General features: G+C 39.2%; 1 protein-coding gene and 1 long non-coding RNA gene across 5 annotated transcripts in view; one reads left to right on the forward strand and one right to left on the reverse strand.

Annotated features, from left to right (window-relative positions):
* Positions 1-24749, forward strand: part of ZBTB44 (zinc finger and BTB domain containing 44) — a 66868-nt gene that overhangs the window by 26181 nt on the left and 15938 nt on the right. For all 4 annotated transcript variants that reach the window (XM_082476235.1, XM_082476236.1, XM_082476234.1 and 1 more), the window contains exon 2: positions 11684-12757. In XM_082476235.1, coding sequence (XP_082332361.1) covers positions 11740-12757 — 1018 coding nt within the window. In that variant the 5' untranslated portion in view covers positions 11684-11739. The remainder of the gene's footprint in view (positions 1-11683; positions 12758-24749) is intronic.
* LOC309667637 overlaps positions 12757-24749 on the reverse strand; it is a 35273-nt gene continuing 23280 nt past the window's right edge. The window contains exon 3 of the long non-coding RNA XR_014267868.1: positions 12757-24067. This is a non-coding gene — a long non-coding RNA (uncharacterized lncRNA). The remainder of the gene's footprint in view (positions 24068-24749) is intronic.

Here is a 24749-nt window from a genome sequence, read left to right on the forward strand (position 1 = left end):
AATAGAATAGCTGACAGAAGATCAACAGGAAGTAGACGCTATAAACCAACTAGACCTAGCAGACAACTATAGAACACTGCACCCATTAACAATAGAATATACATTCTCAAGTGCATTCTCCAGTGTAGCTCATATGGTAGGCTGTAAAACAAACCTCAGTAGACCTTCAGAGGTTGAAATAATGCAAAGTATGTTCTGAGACCTTATTGGAATGAAATTAGAAATCAATAGCAGGACAAATTTTGGAAATCTCATAGATATGTGAAAATAAAACAATGCATTCCTAAAGAACCAGCGGGTCAAAGAGGGAGTCGAACAGGAAATCAGAAAACATTTTGAGGTGAATTAAAATGAAGATACAACGTACCAACACTTATGGTATGCAGCTTTAGCAATGCTTAGATGGAAATTTGTAGTTGTATATACCTATATTAAGGAAGAAGAAAGCTCTCAAATTAATAACCATCCTTCCCCTTAAGACACTGGGAAGAGAAGAGAAAACTAAAGCTAAGGCAACCAGAAGGAAGGAAGTAATAAAGATTATAAAGGAATACGATGAACAATGAACCATCAGAAATGAAATTAATGCAGTTCCATTCACAGTAGCATCAAAAAGGATAAAATACTTAGGAAATAATTTAACAAAGGAAGTGCAAAACTTATGCTTTGAATACTACCAAACGTTGTTGAAAGAAATTAAAGATGGTCTAAGTAAATGGAAAAACACCCCATGTTCATGGATTGGAAGCCTCAGTGTTGTGAAGATGGCAGTACACCCCAAACTAATCTATAACTTGAGCACAATCACTGTCAAAATCTCAGATGAGGGACTTCCCTGGTGGCGCAGTGGATAAGACTCTGCACTCCCGAAGCAGGGGGCCCGGTTTCGATCCCTGGTCAGGGAGCTAGATCCCACATGCATGCTGCAACTTAGAGAGTTCACATGCCACAACTAAGGAGCCTGCATGCTGCAACTAAGGAGACTGCATGCTGCAACTAAGGAGCTGACAAGCCGCAACTAAGACCCAATGCAACCAAAATTAATTAATTAATGAATTAAAAAAAAATCTCAGCTGATTTTTTTTGTAGAGGTTGACACCCTGATTCTAAAAGTTACAAGGGGGGCTTCTCTGGTGTTCCCTGGTGATGCAGTGGTTAAGAATCCACCTGCCAATGCAGGGGACACAGGTTCGAGCCCTGGTCCAGGAAGATCCCACATGCCGTGGAGCAGCTAAGCCCGTGCGCCACAACTACTGAAGCCCATGTGCCTAGAGCCCATGCTCCACAGCAAGAGAAGCCTGTGCACCACCACGAAGAGTAGCCCTCACTCGCCGCAACTAGAGAAAGCCTGAATGCAGCAACGAAGACCCAACGCAGCCATAAATAAATAAATAAAGTAAGTTACAAGGAACCCAGAATAGCCAAAACAATATTGAAAAAGGGACAAATTTGTAGGACTCAGACTTCCTGATTTCAAACTTACTATGTAGTAGCAGTAATCAATAAGAATAAGGATAGACATATAGAACAATGGAATAGAATTGAGACTTCAGATGTAAACCCATATATCTATGCTTAACTGATTTTCAACCAGGCTGTCAAGACCATTGAATGGGGAAGAATAGTCTTTTTAACAAATAGTACTGGGACAACTGTGTAGCCACATACAGAAGAATGAAGTTGGACCTTTACCTCACATCATATATAAAAAATAACTCAAAATGAGCTAAAACTATAAAACTGCTAGAATAAGACAGGTAATTCCTCATGACATGGGAGTTGGCAAGGTATTCGTGGATATGACACCAAAAACACAAGCAACAAAAGAAAAAAATAGATGTTAAACTTCATCAAGATTAAAACCTTCTGCTTCAGAGGACACCAAGAAAGTGAAATAACAACCCACAGAATGGGAGAAAATTTTTGTAAACTGTATATCTGATAAGCAACTTGTGTCTTGAATAAAGAACTTTTACAATTCAATAATAAAAAGACAACCCAGTTAAAAAATGAACAAAGCAGCTGAATAGACATTTCTCCAAGGATGATTTGCAGATAGCCAATAAGCACATGAAAAGATGTTCAGCATCACTAGTTATCAGGGAAATGCAAATCAAAACCACAGTGAGATACCACTTCACACCCATTAGGATGGCTAGAATCAGGAAGTCAAATAATAAGAAGTATTGGTGAGATTTGGAGAAATCAGAACATAAAGGTACAGCCACTTTCGAAAACAGCCTGGCAGTTTCTGAAACAATTAAGCAAAGAGTTATCCTAGGACTCAATTCTACTCCTAAAGTGGTACTCAAGAAAATAGTAAACGTGTGTCCAGACAGAAACTTGTACACAAATGGTTACAGTTATTCGTAATAGCTAACAGGTGGAAACAACCCAAATGTCCATCAACTGGTGAATAGATAAAATGTGCTACATCCATACAGTGGAATATTATTTGGGCATAAAAATTAGTGAAACACTGATACTTGCTACAACTTGGATGTACCTTGAAAACACTATGGTAAGTGAATGAAGCCAGCCACAGTTCACAAATTATATGATTCCATTCATGTGGAAGTGCTGAATAAAGAAACTTATGGAAACAAAGTAGATTAGTGGTTGCTTAGGGTTGGCAGAGAGGTGGAAGGTGAGGTGGAGGGGAGAGGATGGTGGTGTTAGCTAACATACAGGGTTTCTTTTTGAGGTATGAGAAAGTCCTAAAATGGGTACTTTTTGTACATACATGAATATACTCAAAAATCTTTGCATTCTACACTTTAAAGGGATGAATTGTATAGGATGTGAATTGTATCTCAGTAAAGCTGTTTTATAAAATGTATAACGATGTTATTGCATTTAAAAATTAACAATAATTTCTTGACATTTTCAAGTAGTCAATAAAAACAAATTTCCAATTATCTCATAAGTTTATTCTTTAAGATATGCACAAAGTTCCCCATTCTAGTTCCCCCTTTATCTCTTTCTTCCTTGCTGTTTTTTTCCTTCCAAGTCTTCTGTCCTGTAGAGTTTCTCACAGTCTAAATTTGCTGTTTGCACTGCAGTGGTATAGCTTAACATATTCCTGTTCCTCTGTATTTACTGTGAATTGGTAGTTGGATCTAGAAACTTGGTCAGATTTTTGTTCAGTCTTTTTTGCAGTGTCTTACTGCTCTTTCTGTGAAGTTATAAACCATGATGATTAATGCCTCTTTATTTTGGGGGGGGGGCGTGCAAAATGGTGTTCTTCTAATTCTGACATTCTTTCTTCATTTATTAACTGGAATATTTCTATCAAGAGAAACCTTTCATATTCTATTTGATTACTTAAAAACGCTGTTTATATTGGAAAGGCAGGATAAATGCTTTATTCTCCCCCCCCTTTTAATAATTAATTAATTAATTAATTTGTTTATTTAGGCTGCACCAGGTCTTAGTTGAGGCATGTAGGATCTTCGTTGTGGCATGTGAGATCTTTTATTATTATTATTATTATTTTAAATTTAGTTGCACTGGGTCTTAGTTGCAGCTGTGGGGTCCTTAGGTGCGGCATGCGGGCTCCTTAGTTGTGATATGCAAACTCTTAGTTGGAGAATGCATGTGGCATCTAGTTCCCTGACCAGGGATCGAACCTGGGCCCCCTGCATTGGGAGCACGGAGTCTTAGCCACTGGACCACCAGGGAAGTCCCTCTTTCCCTCTTTTTAAAACCAGTTTTCAAAATAATTTTTTGGTTCATTAGCATCTTTAAAGGTGATGGATTAGGTTTGTTTTTGTTTCTAGTGTCATGTGAACTCATGAATGTATTTCATTGATTCAGTTTACTGTTCCATTTTTTGCCATTGGGAACCTCCTCAAAGTGACTTGCATTTTGGCATACCCCTAGTGATCTTTGATAGCTTCCTTGCATAGCTGATAAGATGTTCCAGGTGGACATTTACTGCCCCCAAAGTGCAATCTGCCATTTCTCAGGAGCCATGATTTCTTTTAGTGGGAAATGGAATTTGGAAGCCAGTCTGGGTGCTAGGGATATTCATGGCTGAAGATTAACTACGTTATGAGTTCATACTGATGCTTTTAATTCAAATTCAAGGCTGTAAATTCAAATTGCAACTTTATCTTCACCTTTTAACCACTGATAATGAATAGATATAGGCACTTTATATAGCCAAACCAGATAGAAATTTCAGGACATATATCTATCCATTCACGTATTTCACTGCCTCTGTATTATGCTAAATACTGGACAGGTTCAAAATATAAATTAGACACCATAAAATGTTTTCACCAAATCCTTTTGCTCTCTGCTTGCTCCAAGCTTCTCACAACTTGCTTTCCTGCCTCTGCTCCCTACACATTCTTTAGATATCTTAGGCTCTAACAAATTCAACAGGATGATATTTACCAGTGACTTACCTAAAACCCAGTATTTAGGTCCAGCTCCGACCTCTTCCCCGAACTCCAGACCAGAATGGGCAACATCATATATACATGTACTCTTGGATATTCCTCTCAGAAGTATTTCAGATTGTATGCTTAAAACCAATATATTTCTTTTCATTCAAATATAACCCCTACCAAAACCAGCTCTTCCTCTTTCACTGCCTTGTTTGGTGAAAATACCATCCACTCAACCATCCATGTCAAAACCTAGGGTTACATTCTTGTTTCCTACTACTCCCCTATCCCATCCCCAACACAAAATCATGCCTAGGTGGTTTTACCTCCTAAATGTTTCTCAACTTATGTTCTCTATGCTCACTGCCACTGACTTAGTTCGATTTTATCTTATCTTACACTTGTACTACTATAACAGCCACCCTCTATATTGCTACCAGGATAATCTTAAAATGTAGCTGTAAATAACACTGCTCTCCAACGGTTTTCCAGTGGTTACCTATTGCATAAGGTCCTAGGTCCTTAGCATTGGTATAAACATAAACATAATTGGCCTCAAACAAGCAGTGTTTCAAGTCTCAATTCCTCTGTAAAATCAGATTATTATCATCTTACCTCATGTGAGATAACATATCTGAAGGTCCTAGTGCTGCATTTGCTACTGTACACAGTCAACTAGTACAGATACTTCATATATAAATTCCACCTGGATATTCCTGTTAGAGGCATCTTAAATTCAGTATGTCTCTCTCCCTAACCTTCTTTTCTGTCCTTGATTGGTTTTAATTAGAACATAGGGTGGGAACGAAGTTATCTCAGTTCAGTTTTAGCATAATTAAAACCTTGTTAGAATAATTTGGAAAGTTAGTGTCCAGTTTTGAGATGTGGCTGGATATTTAAACATGCAAATTCTTATTAAATATCAAGTTTCACATCCTCGCAAATTAGTTTCAAGGTTAGCAGTCTCTAATTACTTTCTCTTTAATCATCTGAGGCAGCCACCTCACTTTATATGCTGAAGAGCTACTCCATTTTTTTAAAATTTTATTTATTTATTTATTGGCTGCATTGGATCTTCGTTGCTGCACACGGGCTTTCTCTAGTTGCGGTGAGTGGGGGCTACTCTTCGTTGAGGTGCGCAGGCTTCTCATTGCGGTGGCTTCTCTTGTGGAGCACGGGCTCTAGGCATGCGGGCTTCAGTAGTTGTGGCGTGCAGGCTCAGTAGTTGTGGCATGCGGGCTCTAGAGCACAGGCTCAGTAGTTGTGGCTCACGGGCTCTAGAGCGCAGGCTCGGTAGTTGTGGCTCGCGGGCTCTAGAGTGCAGGCTCGGTAGTTGTGGCGCTCGGGCTTAGTTGCTCCGCGGCATGTGGGATCTTCCTGGACCAGGGCTTGAACACGTGTCCCCTGCATTGGCAGGCGGATTCTTTTTTTTTTTTTTTTTTCTAAACATCTTTATTGAAGTATAATTGCTTTACAATGGTGTGTTAGTTTCTGCTTTATAACAAAGTGAATCAGTTATACATATACATATGTTCCCATATCTCTTCCCTCTTGCATCTCCCTCCCTCCTACCCTCCCTATCCCACCCCTCTAGGTGGTCACAAAGCACCGAGCTGATCTCCCTGTGCTATGCGGCTGCTTCCCACTAGCTATCTATTTTACATTTGGTAGTGTATATATGTTCATGACACTCACCCTGTCACATCTCACCCCTGGCAGGCGGATTCTTAACCACTGTGCCACCAGGGAAGTCCGAGCTACTCCATTTTAATCTCAAATCCTCTGATAATTTTTATCAGTTAATCTTTATATCAAAATATACATATTCAAGATGTGCTCTGTGTCATATAAGAAATAGAGTAGATATTTTGAAATTTTATCTCCATTTCGTTTTATTCACACTTTTTCTAGGGTAATAATAGAAGCTAACATTTATTGAATGTTTACTTTGTGCCAGGAATTGTGCTAATTCAGTCCTCTTGACTATCTTAAAAGTGTAATTTCCATTCCTGTTTTACAAATGAGAAAACTGAAGCATAGAGAGATGAAGTAACTAGACTTAAGATTAATGCCTGAATGGTAAATGGAAGAGTCAGAGTTCAAAACTTAGTATTTGTCTAACTTAAACTATTCTAGCAACTGGGCTGTATACCTTATTTGGTAAATGTTTTTCAACCCAACTGCAAAACAGAATCATAGGATTTTTTTCTCTCCTTAAAATATATGTTGTTTAGCAACAGCCGCTTTCATAAACACGTATATACTATTTCATAAGTAATTTGGAATAAAAGGGATGGGAAGGGAACTTTCTGAATTACTCACTAGTTCAAATTGCAAACTATTACAAAATACATTTTTATTTTGAGTGCTACATAAATTCTGCATTAGTAATTGGATTTAAAAAATAATTTATTTGAGAATTTTAAATGAGTTCCAAATTAAATATATAACTACACACATACATATTCATCTATACGCATATGGAGAGATACGAGGTTTTTTTAAATAGAATTATCTAATTTATAAAAATTTCAGGACATACTTTCTGGCTTCTGTACTATCCATATTATGTATGACTTTTTCAAATAACATAATCTCATTCCAAGTTTTGCCACAATGTATGTTACTGCAGTATTTCTAAATTATATTTGTGTAATTTATTATAGAGTATGCCATGAGACTAAGTTTTCACAGACCTGTGTTGGGAAATTAATAAGTACATGGCATACAGGGCATTTCCCAGTCTAATCTTCATCTTCCTTCCATTCCATACCTCCATCTGTATTATACTTTGTACCATATGTGTGTAACCATTACATTGAACAAACACAATTTACGGAAGGTACTCAGAATCCATTTTATTTTTGTCTTCCACCATCCATATAAATTTATTCTGTGGGGTTAATACTCCCTCCAGCCTCTTGAAGGGCAAGTCTTAATAACTTTTCTGGTTACTTTCAGGGAACAGAAACATTATTTTCGAGAACTAATACATTTAATTCAGAGTTAAAAGTTTTCTTGTTTGCCCACCTCAGGCCTACTATAGGTCTGCAGTGGAAAGTGAGGTTTGTTTGGCTTCCTTTTTCTTTCTGTTTTTCCTCTCTGCCCTTTTATTCCTCCTCATTTGCTGACTGTGGTTTCTGGCCCCTCCAGGACTGAGAGAAGCCAGGATTGAATCAGAAGAAAAGGTCTTTAATAACAGTAGCAGCAGCGGCTGATGTTTCTGTAGCATTTATTTCGTGCTAAGTACGGTTAAAAGCACTTTATGTGTATCAGGCCAGTTAATGCTCAGAGCTCTCTGAAGTAGGTTCTGTTATCCCTGTTTCACTGCTGAAGAAATTACAGTGAAGTTTGGTGACTTGCCTAAGGTCCCACCGCTACACATGGTGGTACCAGGATGTGCACCCAGTATTTGGGCACCAGGGTCTCTTCAGCCACCCCGGGCGTTGCTTTTATATGCTGTTGGGAGATGGTAAGCATACTTCCTAGTCTTGGCCAGAGTTTAAATCAGACTTGTATCCATTAGATTTTTTTCAAGTATGACACATTTTCCGTAAACTAAAGGCAAACTTGCCTTAACCCCTTTCCATTATGGGGGAGTAGAAGGGAGTGGGAGAGGGTTTGAAACTCACAACACACTGATCACTTGGCAAAAATCCTTTTCTAACGTTTGATTCTTTGAACGTGGAAGGTGGGTGTAACTCAAGGTTGAAACTAAGTTTTCCTCTGCCTCCATGCACAGGTGGCCTTGCACCTCACTTTGGATGCAGTATCTGTTGTTTGGTGCCTCCACCCAAACCAAGATTGAAATGTTTTCAACACCCTGTTGCACGTGTTCTCCAAATATACTATTTAATTTCTTGCTTTCACACCTTTGTTCATGCAGATGGTCCCTGGATTATGAGTGTCACTTGCTTGAAGGCATGTTCCTCCCTGAACCACGTGATCCTGATCAAACTAAGTGCTCTTGATGGCTTGGCTTTTAAAGAAGCCAGTTTACTGGGGTACAGCAAATGAACAAAAAACTTCAAGTAAAGCTTTCCCATTTTTTTCCCTCTTCATCTCATTACTGTGAGAGAGAAATCAGCAGATACGTTAAATGGTAGTTTGGTCAGATCAGTCCTAGCTGCTTGGTGTCTCGTTGTGATTGCTTGTCTTTGGGAAAGCACACGGGCAGGTTTATATTTGAGATGTCGCCTCTGATGGGTCAGGGTAGTTACTTCAGCGGCCTTACCCGGCTGGCTCGGCACAGAGCTTCATGCCATTTATTGTGTTATGAGATGAAGAAGAACCTCAGATTGATCATTTTGTCTTCTCATGTTGGAATATTCAGTGAATTTTTTATATTTATTCAGCTGGAAATCTTTAGGGTGTCTTTTTAAAAATCTTTTCCCCTTCACATGTACATTTACTTACAAAGAACATTCGAAAGTGATGTTTATGTAGTGGATTGATGTTTGAACTGACGACCTCTGCATGCCCACATTTAGAGTAACTTATAGTGCCATTAACAACATTTGCCAGTACAGTGCACACACTGTACGCAAGGCAGTCAGGATGGTGAGCACTCACTGAGGTCGTGTGAGGTCCCAGGAGAGCCCGGCACTCCCATCTGCTTTATCACCCGGCAGAGTTCTACTCTCATTACGCCCTGCCCTCCATGGTGCCTCTTCTGCCCTGCACATTCAGAATTAAATTTTTCTTTATTTGCTTTCACATAGCACTAGCTGTGTAGTTTTAATTAGGTACGTGTGTCGTCTTCATAAAGACTAAGTTTTTTGGTTTTTTTTTTTTGGCTGCGTTGGGTCTTCGTTGCTGCACATGGGCTTTCTCTAGTTGTGGTGAGCGGGGGCTTCTCACTGCGGTGGCTTCTCTTGTTGCGGAGCATGGGCTCTGGGCACGCGGGCTTCAGTAGTTGTGGCACGCGGGCTCAGTAGTTGTGGCACACGGGCTCAGTAGTTGGGGCTCGCGGCCTCTAGAGCTCAGGCTCAGTAGTTGTGGCGCACGGGCTTAGTAGCTCTGTGGCATGTGGGATCTTGCCGGACCAGGGCTCGAACCCATGTCCCCTGCATTGGCAGGCAGATTCTTAACCACTGCGCCACCAGGGAAGCCCAAGACTGTAAACTTAATGAGGTCAAGGACAATGTTTTATTTTTAATTGTGTTCCTCTCTTTACATAATAAAGTTCCTCACATCTAATCAGTCGATTATTGAATTGTTTTCAATAGTATAAACAAAATCAGTCAGTAGTATGATTTGACTGTCAGAATACCGGGTTTAGTCTTACTAATATTTGTACGCAGACAAGGGAGGTAAAAATAGTAAAGTTATGCTCAAGTTATAATCCTGCCATACCTGTCATATTGTGTACAACTCTGGGAACCAGTTTTAAAGGAATATGGGAAATGGAGATTGTTGAGAGCATAGCAAGGATGTTCATCAAATTTTAAGGAGAACTTAAAGGGACAAGGGATGTTTAGCTTAAAGAACAAAACCTTAGGAAAGAATGGAATGTGATTGCCATCTTCAGTTTTTGAAAGCTTTTTCAAGGGGAAAGAAGAAGTAGACCTACTCTGCATGGCTTTGGGGTTTGAACCAAGAGGAACTGAAACCCTAGGGTTTTGCAGCAGTATGGTGCTTTTTAAAAGAAAAAAATTGTTTAATGTGCAAAAAGAAGAGAATAAACACCCATAGTCTACCAGTGATTCCCTTGAATATGATGAAAGCTACCATCAATACACGCATTTTTCTGTGCGCAATTTCAGAAGGATCATGGCACCCTTAGTGAATCCATGAATCTCTAGTTAAGACCTCATGTTCTCTTGTTCTCTCTGTGTGTGTGTGTGTGTGTGTGTGTGTGTATGTGTGTACAAATATATACATATGTGTATACATTTCACAAAGATGATTATCGTCTATATATTCTCATCACATTTTTCTCTAAATACATAGTAATGACCACTGTTGAGTGTTCAGTGTATTCAGTAATTGTGCATTCGTTTAATACTCAGAACCACACATTTTTCCAGGTCAATTAAATATTCATCATCTTCAACATCATTTTTAACTGGTGGCTATATTTTTGAGGCATTTGAAATCTTCTTTATCTAGAGATGATTTACAAAAAGTGTTTCCCCAAATTTGTTTTGCATTTATTTTAGTACTTTTTTTAAAAAAAAGAGAAAAGTTATTTGTCTTAGATAAAATAATTGATGTACATAGCTATGTGTTCTTATATTGGAAAAGCAATCTAACAGTCAAAAGACCCAGATCTTAGCTTTGGTTGTCATTTGTTAGCCATTTAACTTCTCTGAGCATTAGTGTTTTCTTATCTTCATCAAGGGGCTAATACAAGCCTCCGTGACTTCACACAGAGGATGTAAAAAGAGTCTAGGGGGAAAGTACTGTAAAAACTATTATTTAAAAGTATTATTAGATTTGCAAAATTAAAAGTATTTAAGAATGTCAGTTTTTTATATTTTTAGTGAATAAATGTAAAATGTGATACAGGCAAACCAACTTTTTTTTAAGGGAAAATCCAATCAGTTGATTACTAAACATTATTTGTTTTATAAATTTTCTTTCAGAAAGGTGCTTTTATCGCGTTAGTAATCTAAACAGCAGTAGCTGCTTTCACTTGAGTGCTCACAAGTGCCAAATACTGTGCTCAGCATGTGCAGCGTGTATTGTCTCATTTAGTCCTTATAACAGCCTTGGAGGAATTGTTGAAGAAAGAATGCAGACCTATCACGTCATAAAACTTAGACTCTTGGTCACTTGTATTTACTCGCTTTATATCCTAAAAGAGGCAGGTTAAAGCATTGAGGTTAAGAGTGTAGGTTCTGGAGCCAGCCTGACTGGATTTGAACCCTGGGTCTGCCACTTAATAACTTTCTGACTTCAGCAAGGTAGTTAACCTTTTTCTGTTAAATGGGGATAAAATGTACCTACTGGTAGAGACATAATGACAATCAAAATTATCGAATGTGAAGCATTTAGAACTATATCTGGAAAATAGTACTCTATAATTGTCATTATTTGCAAACTATTATTATTTAAAACTATGCAGCTCATTAAGTGTGACATTAGCTCACAGACTCCACTGATAGGACACTTTAGGGGACAGGTATAGAGAATGTATTTTAGTATATTTCTTACCTTGAACTAACTTTCTCACTACCATCTTTCAGCTTGTTGATTTAGCATGGTGGCCTCATGAAAACGATCTAAATCACCTTTTATTTCAGCTACTAAACCATCAATTAATGCTTATTTTGTGTATCTTTTAGGACATTTCTGATTCATTTGCATCCTTGAAGAGCATCGGTAGAAGAGGAAGGAAAAGATGGGTGTGAAAACATTTACTCATAGCTCCTCTTCCCACAGCCAGGAAATGCTTGGAAAGCTAAATATGCTTCGAAATGATGGACATTTTTGTGATATCACTATTCGTGTCCAGGACAAAATCTTCCGGGCACATAAGGTGGTACTAGCAGCTTGCAGTGATTTCTTTCGCACCAAACTTGTAGGCCAAGCAGAGGATGAGAACAAGAATGTGTTGGACTTGCATCATGTTACAGTGACTGGCTTTATACCCCTTTTAGAATATGCTTACACAGCCACTCTGTCAATTAACACAGAAAATATCATTGATGTTCTAGCTGCAGCCAGCTATATGCAAATGTTCAGTGTTGCTAGCACCTGCTCAGAGTTCATGAAATCAAGCATTTTATGGAATACACCCAACAGCCAACCAGAAAAGGGTCTAGATGCTGGACAAGAAAATAACTCTAACTGCAATTTTACGTCTCGAGATGGAAGCATTTCTCCAGTGTCTTCAGAGTGCAGTGTGGTAGAAAGAACCATTCCTGTTTGCCGAGAGTCGAGGAGAAAGCGCAAAAGCTACATTGTTATGTCTCCTGAAAGTCCTGTAAAGTGTAGCACACAAACAAGTTCTCCACAGGTATTGAATTCTTCAGCTTCCTACTCAGAAAATAGAAATCAACCAGTTGACTCTTCTCTAGCTTTTCCCTGGACTTTTCCTTTTGGAATTGATCGAAGGATTCAGCCTGATAAGCTTAAGCAAGCAGAAAATACCCGGACTTTAGAATTACCTGGCCCATCTGAGACAGGTAGAAGAATGGCTGATTATGTGACTTGTGAGAGCACAAAAACTACCTTACCTCTGGGTACCGAGGAAGATGTCCGGGTCAAAGTAGAAAGGTTAAGTGATGAGGAGGTCCATGAGGAAGTATCCCAGCCTGTCAGTGCATCTCAGAGTTCACTGAGTGATCAGCAGACAGTGCCAGGAAGTGAACAAGTCCAAGAGGACCTTCTGATTAGTCCACAGTCTTCCTCTATAGGTATAACGTCTTCTGTGTTTTCCATGATGCTATGAAGTCAAGTCTAGCTTTTCTTTTTTTAAAAGATTTAATTTAATTTTCTTTTTTTTGCCTGCGTTGGGTCTTTCTTTTTTTTTAATAAATTTATTTTTGGCTGCATTGGGTCTTCGTTGCTGCGTGCTGGCTTTCTCTAGTTGTGGCGAGAGGGGGCTACTCTTCGTTGTGGTGCACGGGCTTCTCATTGCGGTGGCTTCTCTTGTTGTGGAGCATGGGATCTAGGCGCTCGGGCTTCAGTAGTTGTGGCCCATGGGCTCAGTAGTTGTGGCTCAACGGGCTCTAGAGCGCAGGCTCTGTAGTTGTGGCGCACAGGCTTAGTTGTTCCGTGCCATGTTGGATCTTCCCGGACCAGGGCTTGAACCCGTGTCCCCTGCATTAGTAGGCGGATTCTTAACCACTGCGCCACCAGGGAAGTCCCTGTGTTGGGTCTTTGTTGCTGCGCGCGGGCTTTCTCTAGTTGCGGCGAGCGGGGGCTACTCTTCGTTGCGGTGCATGGGCTTCTCATTGCAGTGGCTTCTCTTGTTGCAGAGCATGGGCTCTAGGCATGCGGGCCTCAGTAGCTGTGGCTCGCGGGCTCTAGAGCAGAGGCTCAGTAGTTGTGGCTCCCGGGCTTAGTTGCTCCGCGGCATGTGGGATCTTCCCGGACCAGGGATCGAACCCGTGTCCCCTGCATTGGCAGGCGGATTCTTATACACTGCGCCACCAGGGAAGTCCCTAAGTGAAGCATTTTTAAGTGCTTATTAGATAAAAGTTTTGTGCTGTATCCTATAGGAAATATTAAGAAGAATAAAACATGGTAACTGGGTTTTTTAGATGGTATTAGTACTACAATATTTTTTTAGTAAGTTACCCACGGGGAACAAAGAAAATAGTTGAACAGTATCTGATGGGACACATATATGATGGCACAGTTCATATATCTGTGATTTGTGAATTACTTTCAATGCAAAAAATACCAGTTTAAAAAATCCAGTTAGTGTTTTATTCTTTATTAAAATATTTATTGAAAACTTACCATGTGCCAAACTTGGGGATATATGATGAAAAAGACATATAGTGCCTGCGTCTGAGGAGTTAATAGTCTAATTGGGGAAGCAGATGAGTAAATCAACAATCAGCACTAGACTAGAGGTAGGAACAATGTGTCACAGGTTCACTAAGGAAAGAGCAAGTTAACACTGTGTATTTGAGCTGGATCTTATGTAGTAAGTAGGAGTTTGCCCAGGTGAGGGAATGACATTTCTTTGAAAATGTATAAAAGCACAGAGGTGTAGAAGAACATTGCATATTTGATAAAGCAGTGAATTCAATGCACAATGATGTGAATAAAGCATGGAAACCTACAAGTATAGAAAATAATGGGAAATAAGAAAAATGAGCAGTTGAGAGCATGTTGTGAAAAGCCTTGAACACTAGTTTCAGCTAGGAGTGCATTCAACTGCATATAACAGAAGCCCTTCAAAATGGCTTAAACCAAACGGGATTTTATTATTATTGCATAAAATATTCAGAAATAGGAAGTCCAGGACTAGTAGAGTGGCTCTACAGTGACCTAGGCCCCTTATATTTTTATAATCCACCATCCTTAGTTTGTCATCCATATACTTATTGCTTCATGGTTATAAGATTTTTGCTTCATCTTTAGCCTCATATTCTAGAAAGGGGTAACTCTTATATGGAAAATGTTCCTAGAAGTCCCAAAAAAACTTCTGCCAGTTTATGTCACGTCATCTTTCCTAGCTGCAAGGGAATCTGGGAATACATGTATATTAGTTGGGTATGTAACTGCCTCACAAAATTACAGGAGAATGGATATTGTATGCAACTAGCAGTGTCTACCACAGCTTGGCCAAGTCAGCTTGTGTTTTATCCTAGTGGTAATAAGGAGTCTACCTTAAATGAATGAAAAATAAAACATTTACAGATATTTTAGGAAAATGAATTTGATATTGGTCAAATTCATAGGGGGTTGGCTGGGGAGAGACAGTCCAAAAACCAGTTACAGTACAGTTGTCTTTGTATGAATGAAGATGCTTAGCATAATACTATAAAGAAAATGGGTATTAAGAGACTTTGTAAAGGAAGAATCATTACTACCTGATGATATTGAATATGTGGTTTGAGGGAATAAGAGGGTCAGGGTACCAGGATGACTACGAAAATACTGATAACATTTTATTGTATTCATTGATTATAAGTCACAGTTTTTCGTATTTTATTATCTCTAAATTCAGATATGTTTTACAATTAATAATCTTTACAGTTACTTTTTCTTTCTTAATGGTACAAAAAATAATGGTAATTGTACACTCGATAGGAATCTATTAGATGCCATAACTACTTTGAAAATCATTGGGAGGAGGTGAGAGCCCAGTTTTAAGAGTAAGTCAGCAAAGTTTGTTCCGTGTGAACCATGCTTGGGTGATGACCAGCCAACGTGCCACAGAGCCGTTGAAAGGCAGGGTGGGTGAGATCAAGACTGGAGATGACCAGTTTAGGACTTTTAGCAGTGACAGATTGACTCTCAACAGGAAAATGTGTATGTAAGAGCCAAAGCCAAAGAACTGATCCTTGAGAAGTATCTATATTCAGGGAGAGAAGAAAAGCCAACAAAGATCAATAAAGAGGATTTCTCCAAAAGATTGGAGAACCAGGAGGGCCTCTTACCTTTGTTAATTTCTTGGATTTTGATCCACCATATGAGTTTCCCAGGGCTGTCACAGCAGCCGTCACACACTGGGTGATTTGAAACAACAGAAATTTATTTCCTCACAGTTCAGAAGGCTAAAAGTCTGAAATTATGGTGTTGGCAGGGAAGGTTGTAGGGAAGGATCCTTTGCTTCTTCCTAGCTTCTGACAGTTACTAACATTCCTTGACAGTCCTCAACGTGTAGCTGCATCTCTCCAATTTCTGCTTCCATCTTTATGGGGCCTTCCCTCTGTCTCTGGCTTCAGCACCAAATCTCCCTCCTAAGGACGCCAGTCATTGGATTATGGCCCACCCTGCTCCAGTATGACCTCATCTAACTTGATACATCTGCAGAGGCCCTGTTTCTAAATAGGGCTGTATTTACAGGTACTAGAGGTTAGGACTTGAGTATGTCTTGGGCGGGGGGGGACACAATTCTATTCATAATACCTACTAAAGATAATATTCCGAAATTTGGGTCAAGATACTTGTGCTTTTCAAGTGACCACACACTCAGTAATATATTTGATGGCAGGAGATCCTAGCTATTTGACAATGTGACCAAGTTTTTGTTAAATTACTAACATGTTTAATCTTGAAAACACCTTGGTACCTTCTGAATAATGAACTAATAAGTAATTACTATTTTAATTATTTATCTGAGAACTTAGAAACCAAATATTAATCTGAGTATCTTGCTAACTAGATATGTGAAATAACCTTATTAGATATGTGAAATAGCCTTATTTTACCACTCTCAAGTATATCTAATCAGTTCACATTTTGCCTTTATTATATCATTAACATGATTAAATAGAGAAGTTAGGAGCATAAGTAGAATAAGCCTTTCAGTTTTATAAGAATACTTCCTTTCCAATATATACTATTGCAAATGTAGGTTCTGTTACAAAGCAGCCGTACAAAGAACTCTGATCTGAGTATCGTGTAATCAGATAATCCAAATTAGGTTTTTTTCCCTTGTCTTCATAGCAGATGTACTAATCACTCTCAACTAACCTATCTTAACTCCAAATCTGTACACTAAAATAAAGCCTTACAGAAAAAAGTTAAATTCCTAAAGTATATTAGGCAGTGAAAAAATGTAGGAGGGAGAAGAGGAAGATGTGTGTGGTACTTTTTTTCCATATTCCATAAGAATACTTCATAAGAGTACTTAATTTTACTAACTTATTAAAGATGATATATAGCAGGTAGTTTGTCATTCTAGAGACTGAGAGTATAATACTGAATATACTCATTATGAAATTCTAAAATAATAATTAAATTACTCATGAAATTAATTCAAATAAGATTTTACCTGTTCTTTTTATTACCAGTTGCCCAGCAAAAAGTTGTAAAATCTGACACTCCCAATAAATACAGTAAGTACAGCAAATTTAAGAGAGAAATAATTGCTAAGTTTAGATTGGGTCTTGTTTCTCAAAAAGCTGACCATCTATATCCGGTATGGTTTAAGGAAAATTTGTTTAAGTGAGAAGGACTTCATGATAGGGCTTCATTATTTGTCTTGAAGTATTCGATTATCTGTATACACTGAAGATAAATAAAATAGTTTTAGATAATCCACAGTTTACTATGCTAACAAAGAAATTCAGGGTTTTTTTCTAGACTCTAAAATCTGCCATTAAAAGAGAAGTGACTTATGAGGGTCGGTTAAGATGTTGAGAAATTTGGCAGTTTGTGTGTAAATAGTGAATAAACTTGCTGAGGTGAGCAGTTAGAATGATGGAAGAATTTGCGACACTGAGCATATATGCAGTATAGCGTAATGATTAAAAGTTCAGGACTTGGAGTCAGGCAGGTTTGGAGTCTGCTATCAGTTTCTGCCACTTACTAGATGTGTGACTTTGAACAAGTCACTGAACCTTACCAGGTTTCCATAACCATAAAGTAATTGGTAGTATTACCTATCTAGATTAAGTATGTCAGTGCTCTCCAGCAAGACCACCAGGAACACACCTGTAGTTGAACAAGTTGGGGTGGTGGTTTTAATACCTGAAAATCCCAAAGTTACTTAAATATACAGAATGAGTTAGTGTGCAGCGGGCATGTGTAAACCCTATGTCCAACATAGAAGTAGTATCCTAGTAGTGGGCGTATTGGAAATGTAAGTATCATTCATTACAGCAAGAGTGAGCCAGTTTTGGTCCCTTAAAATGGACAGATTCCTTAAGTGGAGTTAAATAGTTCCTGCAAGCCAGGCTCAAGTGTCTCTGAAGAGAACAAACTGGCTATCGTAATCAGGATGGTCCCAGGATTAGTGTCTTTCTGACTGAATAGGTCTTGCTGTTAGGATTGTAATGACTTCAGCAGAAACATGTTAATTTGAGGTCAGGGTCCATTTTTCTATGGCCGAAGCCTGGGATATGATATAATATTCCCTATAAAAGGGAATCTACCTTCTGTAGTGCTTAAAAGAACAGTTATTAAGTTTTTGTCAGCAGGGTCAGATGGAGGATAGTAGATCCAGCAATCTGTTAAATTCAGATTAGTAACTATGGTCTGGGGTAGGGGGGAAAGTAACAAGAGTTTTGTTTTTCCTTAAGTGGCAGAAGGAGATCTTAGGAGTTCAAAAACAATAGGATGAAGAAGAAAGATCGTATTGGTTTTAATAGGCAAGATTAATAGTAAAGAGTACTGAAGAATCAGAAAATTAATCTGATTTTGTCATCTTGGGTAGGAGCTGTCCACTTTTGAAGTCAGTATCTTCTGGAGAATCCTTTAGAAGGAATGGATGCACAGGAGTCGGAAGGATGTGATACGTGTCTTTTAATTTGGGAAACATGAATCCAATGAATGCCACCTCAAACTGTTACCACTGAATCAGTTGTTAACAATATCTGATCAGTTCCTTTCTATTGATAATCAATGGAGAGTTTTCTCTGGCAGCATCTTTTCCAGAAAACCAAAACTCCAGATTTTAAATCATTCATAAGCTCTTCTCTGTTTGTGATAAACCTGGGTTATCATTGCAGTATCAGTTGGTAATCGTGTAGAACCTAAGATTTAAACCAAAATTCCCACTTGAAAAAGGCAGCCTACTATTAACTCATAAGGAGTCGACTTGTGGGTCGTAGAGATGATTTGTCTTATTGCTATCAAGGCTCTTGGCAGTACTTAAGACTGTGGAAGTTAGAGGGTTTTTAACTGCTTTGATAAGTATAGTTTTAGGATCTCATGTGTTCTCTTTATTTCTCTCTTGAAGTTTGTGGATGATGGGGACAGCGGAGAGTCTGAGTAAAAGATCAGCTTACAGAGTTCTTTCAGAGCAACATCAGTGTGATGTGTGGTCCTGTTACTTGAGAGTAGTTGGGATTTCCCCAATCAGCAATACGGAATCTATTAATTTTTCTCTTGCTGTTACAGCATAGCTCTTTAGCATGAGGACGCCATGCTAAATCTACCCTAAAAATAAACAATAATCAAACAAACTCATAGCTCATTTGGAGGTGTTTAAAGATGTACGTCAATGCTTGGTTCCTATCTTTGTCTTACCAAGGTTGTGTCATTGCCAGGAAGGCCATACACTGGAAATATCCATGGGGGTAGCTCTTGAAATCCCCACCCCAGTGTTGGTACAATATTGATGTATCTCAGATGGACAGTCTTGTTCATGTCGGAAGCTCCCTGCGAAATGGCTACTTCCAACTCCAAATTGTCCTTGGTGAAATTGAGTCAATTGAGAGATAAGTGTAACGTGTTAGTATTACAGAGAAAACATGAAGGAAACAGATGTTTGGCCTGGAAGAGATGCAGTTTCAGATTGAGATGACTCATGAGAACTGCAGCGGTCCATAAGAATAATGCTTGTGTAACTTTTTATTTCCAGTTGCAGAGGCCAGGGACCAGACGAAACCTCCTGGTTCTGGGCATTTGAAACTAAGCAAAGCAGTTCACGCAAAGACAAAATTGAAGTCAAGTCCTAATAAGGTTTTTTTAAACATCTTTATTGAAAGACAACTTACATATCGTAAAATCCACCCATTTAAAGTGAATACTTTAGTGGTTTTTAGTATATTCACAGAGTTGTGTAATTATCCCCCCAAAAAGAAACCGTGTACCCCTTAACAGTGCCTCTCTTCTAGTCCTACCCCTATCCCTAGGCAACTACTAATACACTGTCTGTATAGATTTGCCTGTTCTGGATATTTCATATAAATCAGAGTATGCAATATGCAGTCTTTTCTGACTGACTTCTGTCACTTTCCATTATATTTTCAAGGCTCATATATGTCATACCTTGTAAAGTTTTGAAATGTTTTTGCCAGTCGGAGATCTTCTGAACTCAGCCTCCAGGGCCAGTTCAGATGGACTAATCGGGTCTCTGTCCATCCTCTCATTACAGTGTATCTCTCTTGTAGACAAGAGTCAACACTAGATAGATAGATCATAGGAGCAGGTGTTAGAAGGCCAGAAAACAGTTTCGTCAGGGAACAATGACAAGTCCAACTGGATAAACAAAATATTCCCCAAAGACCTTTTTCTAGGAAAGCAAAATATGCCCAACACTGAAAGGTTTCAGTGAAATAGTTGAGCTCAGTTCAGCATGAACTTACCTCCCAGCCAAAGGCAGGTTGCACCTCAGAAGGACTTTTAGATATGCACTCTTGTCGAGGTTCCCAGTGCAAGGCAGTAAGACCTTCAGCCAAATCTCGATGAGCCCTTCATTTCTGCCAATGCCCTGTTGCCAGAGACCACCAGGAGCATACCTAGAATTAAACAAGTTGAGTTCAGTACCCATTTGAAGTGTGGGAGATCACACACCATGGGGTCTTTAGGGCTTCTCAGTAAGAGGGTGTTAGAAAGGACTTATTAGAGGATTTGGGCTTGTGTTACGTGATTTCAGGACAGCTGCAAGAACAAAGGATTGTTTGTTCAATCCAATTCAAGTAAGTGGGGTTTGCTTGGGGACTGGTGACGTCGGAAAGCATAAACAACTCTGTGACTGAGAATCTTAACAAATATCTAGGAATGCAGACCAAAGTAAACCTAAAGCAGCAGGAACTTCCATTAGCTAGAAAGGGGGGGGGGAGGTTTGGTATTTTTGTGATTGCACAGTGACCTTGTTTTTGTCTGTGCTTAAAAAAAATTATGTGTTTGAGACCAGTGTGATCGGGTCTGACGGTGTTCTGCAAGATTGTTTTATTTCCAACAGAAAACACCAGGCCTAGCTGTGAATACCAGGCCCACTCCTAAGTGTCAGTGTCAGGCCAGTTCCTCTTTCTCAAGTATGAAATGAGGTATTTAAAACATGTAGAACTGTGGCTGGAACATGGTAAAAGCAGTAGTTGCTGGACCACTGTAATTATTTTTCACCACCAGAAGGGTTTTTGTAAGTGTCTTAAGTACTTAAACAATGGTTAGCGAAAACAGAAATCAGTTTGATGGAACAGAAGCTATCATACAGCACTTCTTAATGATGGAAGAGAGTAGATTCTCTCATGATAAAGTAGCCCTTAACATATAAAGCTGATTGTCTCTATAAATCAGCTTTACTGTTTTACAAGAGAGAGGGTTCTATTCAGAATTCTTAGTCCTCATTACCACTGAGAGCAGAATCTCTATAGTTTATTTATTTATTTAATTTTTATTTATTTATTTATTTGGCTGTGCTGGATCTTAGTTGCAGCACGCAGGATCTTTAGTTGCAGCATGCGGGCTCTTTTAGTTGAGGCATGCAGGATCCAGTTCCCTGACCAGGGATCGAACCCGGGCCCCCTGCATTGGGAGTGCAGAGTCTTACCCACTGGACCACCAGGGAAGTCCCAGAATCCCTATAGTTTAGAAAGGAAACTTCATTTTAATAATTTAAGAAACATCACTATCACCTCAGCAAAGTAAAATTGCTGGTATAGCCTGCTATTAAATCAGTTCAATTAAAATTCCAATTAATATGTTTACTTGTGCTGTCATGGGCAGAAACCACCATCTCAGGAAAATGTTTACAAGATTTATTTGTGCTGATGGTTACATAAGTGATATAACACTATGTGTTATAATGTCCACAGTATGGATAGGTTTCTAAAAGTCTGTTTTAACTCTTAATTTAGCTTGGTGTTTTTATTTTTAGCTTTTGGCACATTTAACGTGCCATGGACTAGAAGAGAGTACCCTTTGTTTTACTTTCCATGCTTACTATCCATCAAATTAGAGGTCTAGAGGCCAAGGTTTAGATATTTTAGAATGGAAATAGATTTAAGAGGGACCATCTGCTAGATATGTCTTGTACTCCATTTTAGTTCTTTTTGACCAGCCTTTTAAGCAGACTCCTGGTAACACCAGAATCAGTCCAAAGCATAGTGGGTTTCATTTCCACCTCACCATGACCCTACTCCCTCCTAAAAAGTATTACAGTTTACTTGATGGTCAAATTTCAGTTAGGTCAATCTTCCTGGCCTGCCCTAATTGCACCTCCAGGCCTTTTTTGCAAGTCTTTACCTATAAGCTTTAATGTTGCCTGCGTTCTGAAGAACTGCAGAATACTATAAAGTAGATTTTTGTGTGTGCCCATGGTGACCAGATCCAAATACCGGGATTTTTCCGGTTTTTAATCCTAGGACAGATTGAAATGTTAGTGTTTAGTTCCCTCTTTAAGGAAAAAAGTGACAGTGGGAAGATATTGACAAGTGAACAGCTCTTTCTTAAACAAAATGCAACATTATCTGGTCCTCCAACCCACATCTGGTTTAAAACAAATGAGAAGGATCAGGAATAAGTTGGATAAATAGGCATAGGGGAAAAGCATAAATGTTTTTTGATAGTAAGAGAATGAGAAAAAGAAAAGGCATGCACAGAAATGCCAAACACACACCAGTAAGGGCGAGATGGGGGTGAGGGGACAGGAGGAATAGAGGTGCAGCTGGGGATGAATGTAAACGCATAGGGTCTTGTCTCCTTTCAAAAACCTCTATCAGTGTATTAGAACACAGGATAACAATTGGTGTTCTTGATGATTACCGTGAGTCATCAAGAAACAAGAAAAGAATTATATTTAGTATTATTTATTTAAGAAGTCAAGGCAAAATACAACTCTGTCACAAATTTTCTAGTGCAAATTATTTAATAAAGTAAGCTTGGATGCCTTAAAAGGGATTCGGTTAGTTTTTTGGAAAATTTTACTTAAGTGGAAAATGTATTCGGTTCCTAATGTCAGCAAATTCAAGTGTTCCAAGGGGGAAAACTGAAGTATCAGATTCAAAATTTTCATTGGGAGGAAGTTTCATCCTATGTATCTGTTAACAGATGATATTTATTAAATGTTCACATGTATATGGTGTTGTGCAACTGTTACAGTTAGTACCTTTTAGCTTTCATTAAAATAACTGCAACCAGAAGGGTGCTGGCCGTAAGGACTGCACAGCCGCAAAGGCTCGTTTGTTTACTTGGGGCAGCACAGCTTATTCGCACGCCGTAAGGACATAGGCCAGGTTTAGTACCTGAGGAGAACAGGCGAGGCTGGTTAGATCTACCCTCCCACTGAAAACAACGTGATCTTTTTATTTTAAGTCACGTTTTAAAGTATTTGAAAAGATGGTTAGGGAACTGCCAGGTTAATTTTAGGGGGGGGTCTGACGCAGAGAGGTAAGTACATACCAGAGCACTAAAACCAGTTTTTCCGTAAGACATTTGCCAAAACACAAGAGGGCTTTGGTTCATCAAGTCGAAGAGTGAGGGAAACAGAGGTCGACCCAGAGCATATGAAAGCTGTGAAGTCTTAAAGAAGTTGCTCCACGCATTAAGCACTAGGACTCAACCTGCTCCCCTTCCTCCAGACTCCAGGGGACTCTAGAAACAGCTGCCTTGGCAGTGGGCCGACTAAGAGATGAAAAGGGAAAAGGAAAAACACATCCCTGAGAAGTGGTGGGCACAGACCAGCCTCTTGCAGATTTACATCCTGCTTACTCCTTGCATGGGTAGGCCAACGAATCTCAAACAGTGAATTGGGTTAGATAGGGCCTGCCCTATAGGAACCTAGCAGGGGCAAACAGAAAGCTTTTCTGGAAGAGGGTATATTCATCCTCCCCTCAGCAAATCAGTCCCCTGCAAATAATTTTCACGGGCAGTAACCACTGTCAGAACAACCAGAGCACGCAGGAAACATGGATATCAAACATTCTGGCAGCAGATTGGATTTCAGCAGAAGAGAGAATTGGTGAATCAGAAGATAAATTAGAAGACATCACCTGAGTGCTGCACAGAGAGAGAAACTATTAGGGTTCTCCAGAGAAACAGAACCAGTAGGATATATATAGATATGCAGAAGGAGGTTTATTAGGAGGGATTCACTCACATGATTATGGAGGATTAGAAATTCCATAATCTGCTGTCTGCCAAGTGGAGGCCAGGAAAGTCGGTTGTGTAGTTCCAGCCCAAATCTGAAGGCCTGGGAACTGCCGGCCTGTTAGTGTCCAAAATCCCAGTCCAAGTCCAAAGGCCCAGGAACCAGAAGTGCTGATGTTGAAGAGCAGGAGAAGATGGATGTCCCAGCTCAAGCAGAGCGCAAATTTGCCCTTCTTTCACCTTTTCGTTCTGTTCAGGCCATCGCCAGACTGGATGATACCCACCTGCAATTGGTGAAGATGATCTTCCTTACACAGTCTACCAATTTAAATGCTAATCTCTCTGGAAACACCCTCACAGACACACCCAGAAATAATATTTTACCAGCCCTCTGGTCACCCCTTAGCCCAGTACATTGACACATAAATTAACCATCACAGAGACAGTGGTAGAGACTACAGGTGTAAAAGAGGGTAAGGGTTATGGATGGTACAAACATAGGCATGATGGAAGTCCTAAAAGGAGAGGAGAGAATGGCTGAGAATTTTCCGGAATCTAAGAAAGACAACAGTCCATAGATTAGAGGCCAGCAAATCCCAAACTGGGAAAAGATGAAAAGAAACATGAACCTAGACACATTATAGAGAAAATTCCAGGAAAAAAATTAATGACAGATTACCTTCAGAAGAATATCTGACTTTTAAATAACGTTAGAAACCAGTGAAATGATATCCTCCATATGCTGAAGGAAATAACTACCAATCCAGATGTCTACACACAGTGAAAATATCTTTCAAGAATGAAGATAAGACATTCTCAAAGAAAAACAGAATTCAGCAGTATATCATCACTAAAGAAATGTTTAAGGATAGACTACAGGTAGAAGTGAAGTGAACACAGATGGAAGGTTTAATATACACAAGAGAATGAAGAGCAGAGAAAGGTAAACATGTGAACAGATGTGGA

This window comes from Balaenoptera physalus, assembly GCF_965194825.1.
Source record: "Balaenoptera physalus genome assembly, chromosome: 10".
NCBI lineage: Eukaryota > Metazoa > Chordata > Mammalia > Artiodactyla > Balaenopteridae > Balaenoptera > Balaenoptera physalus.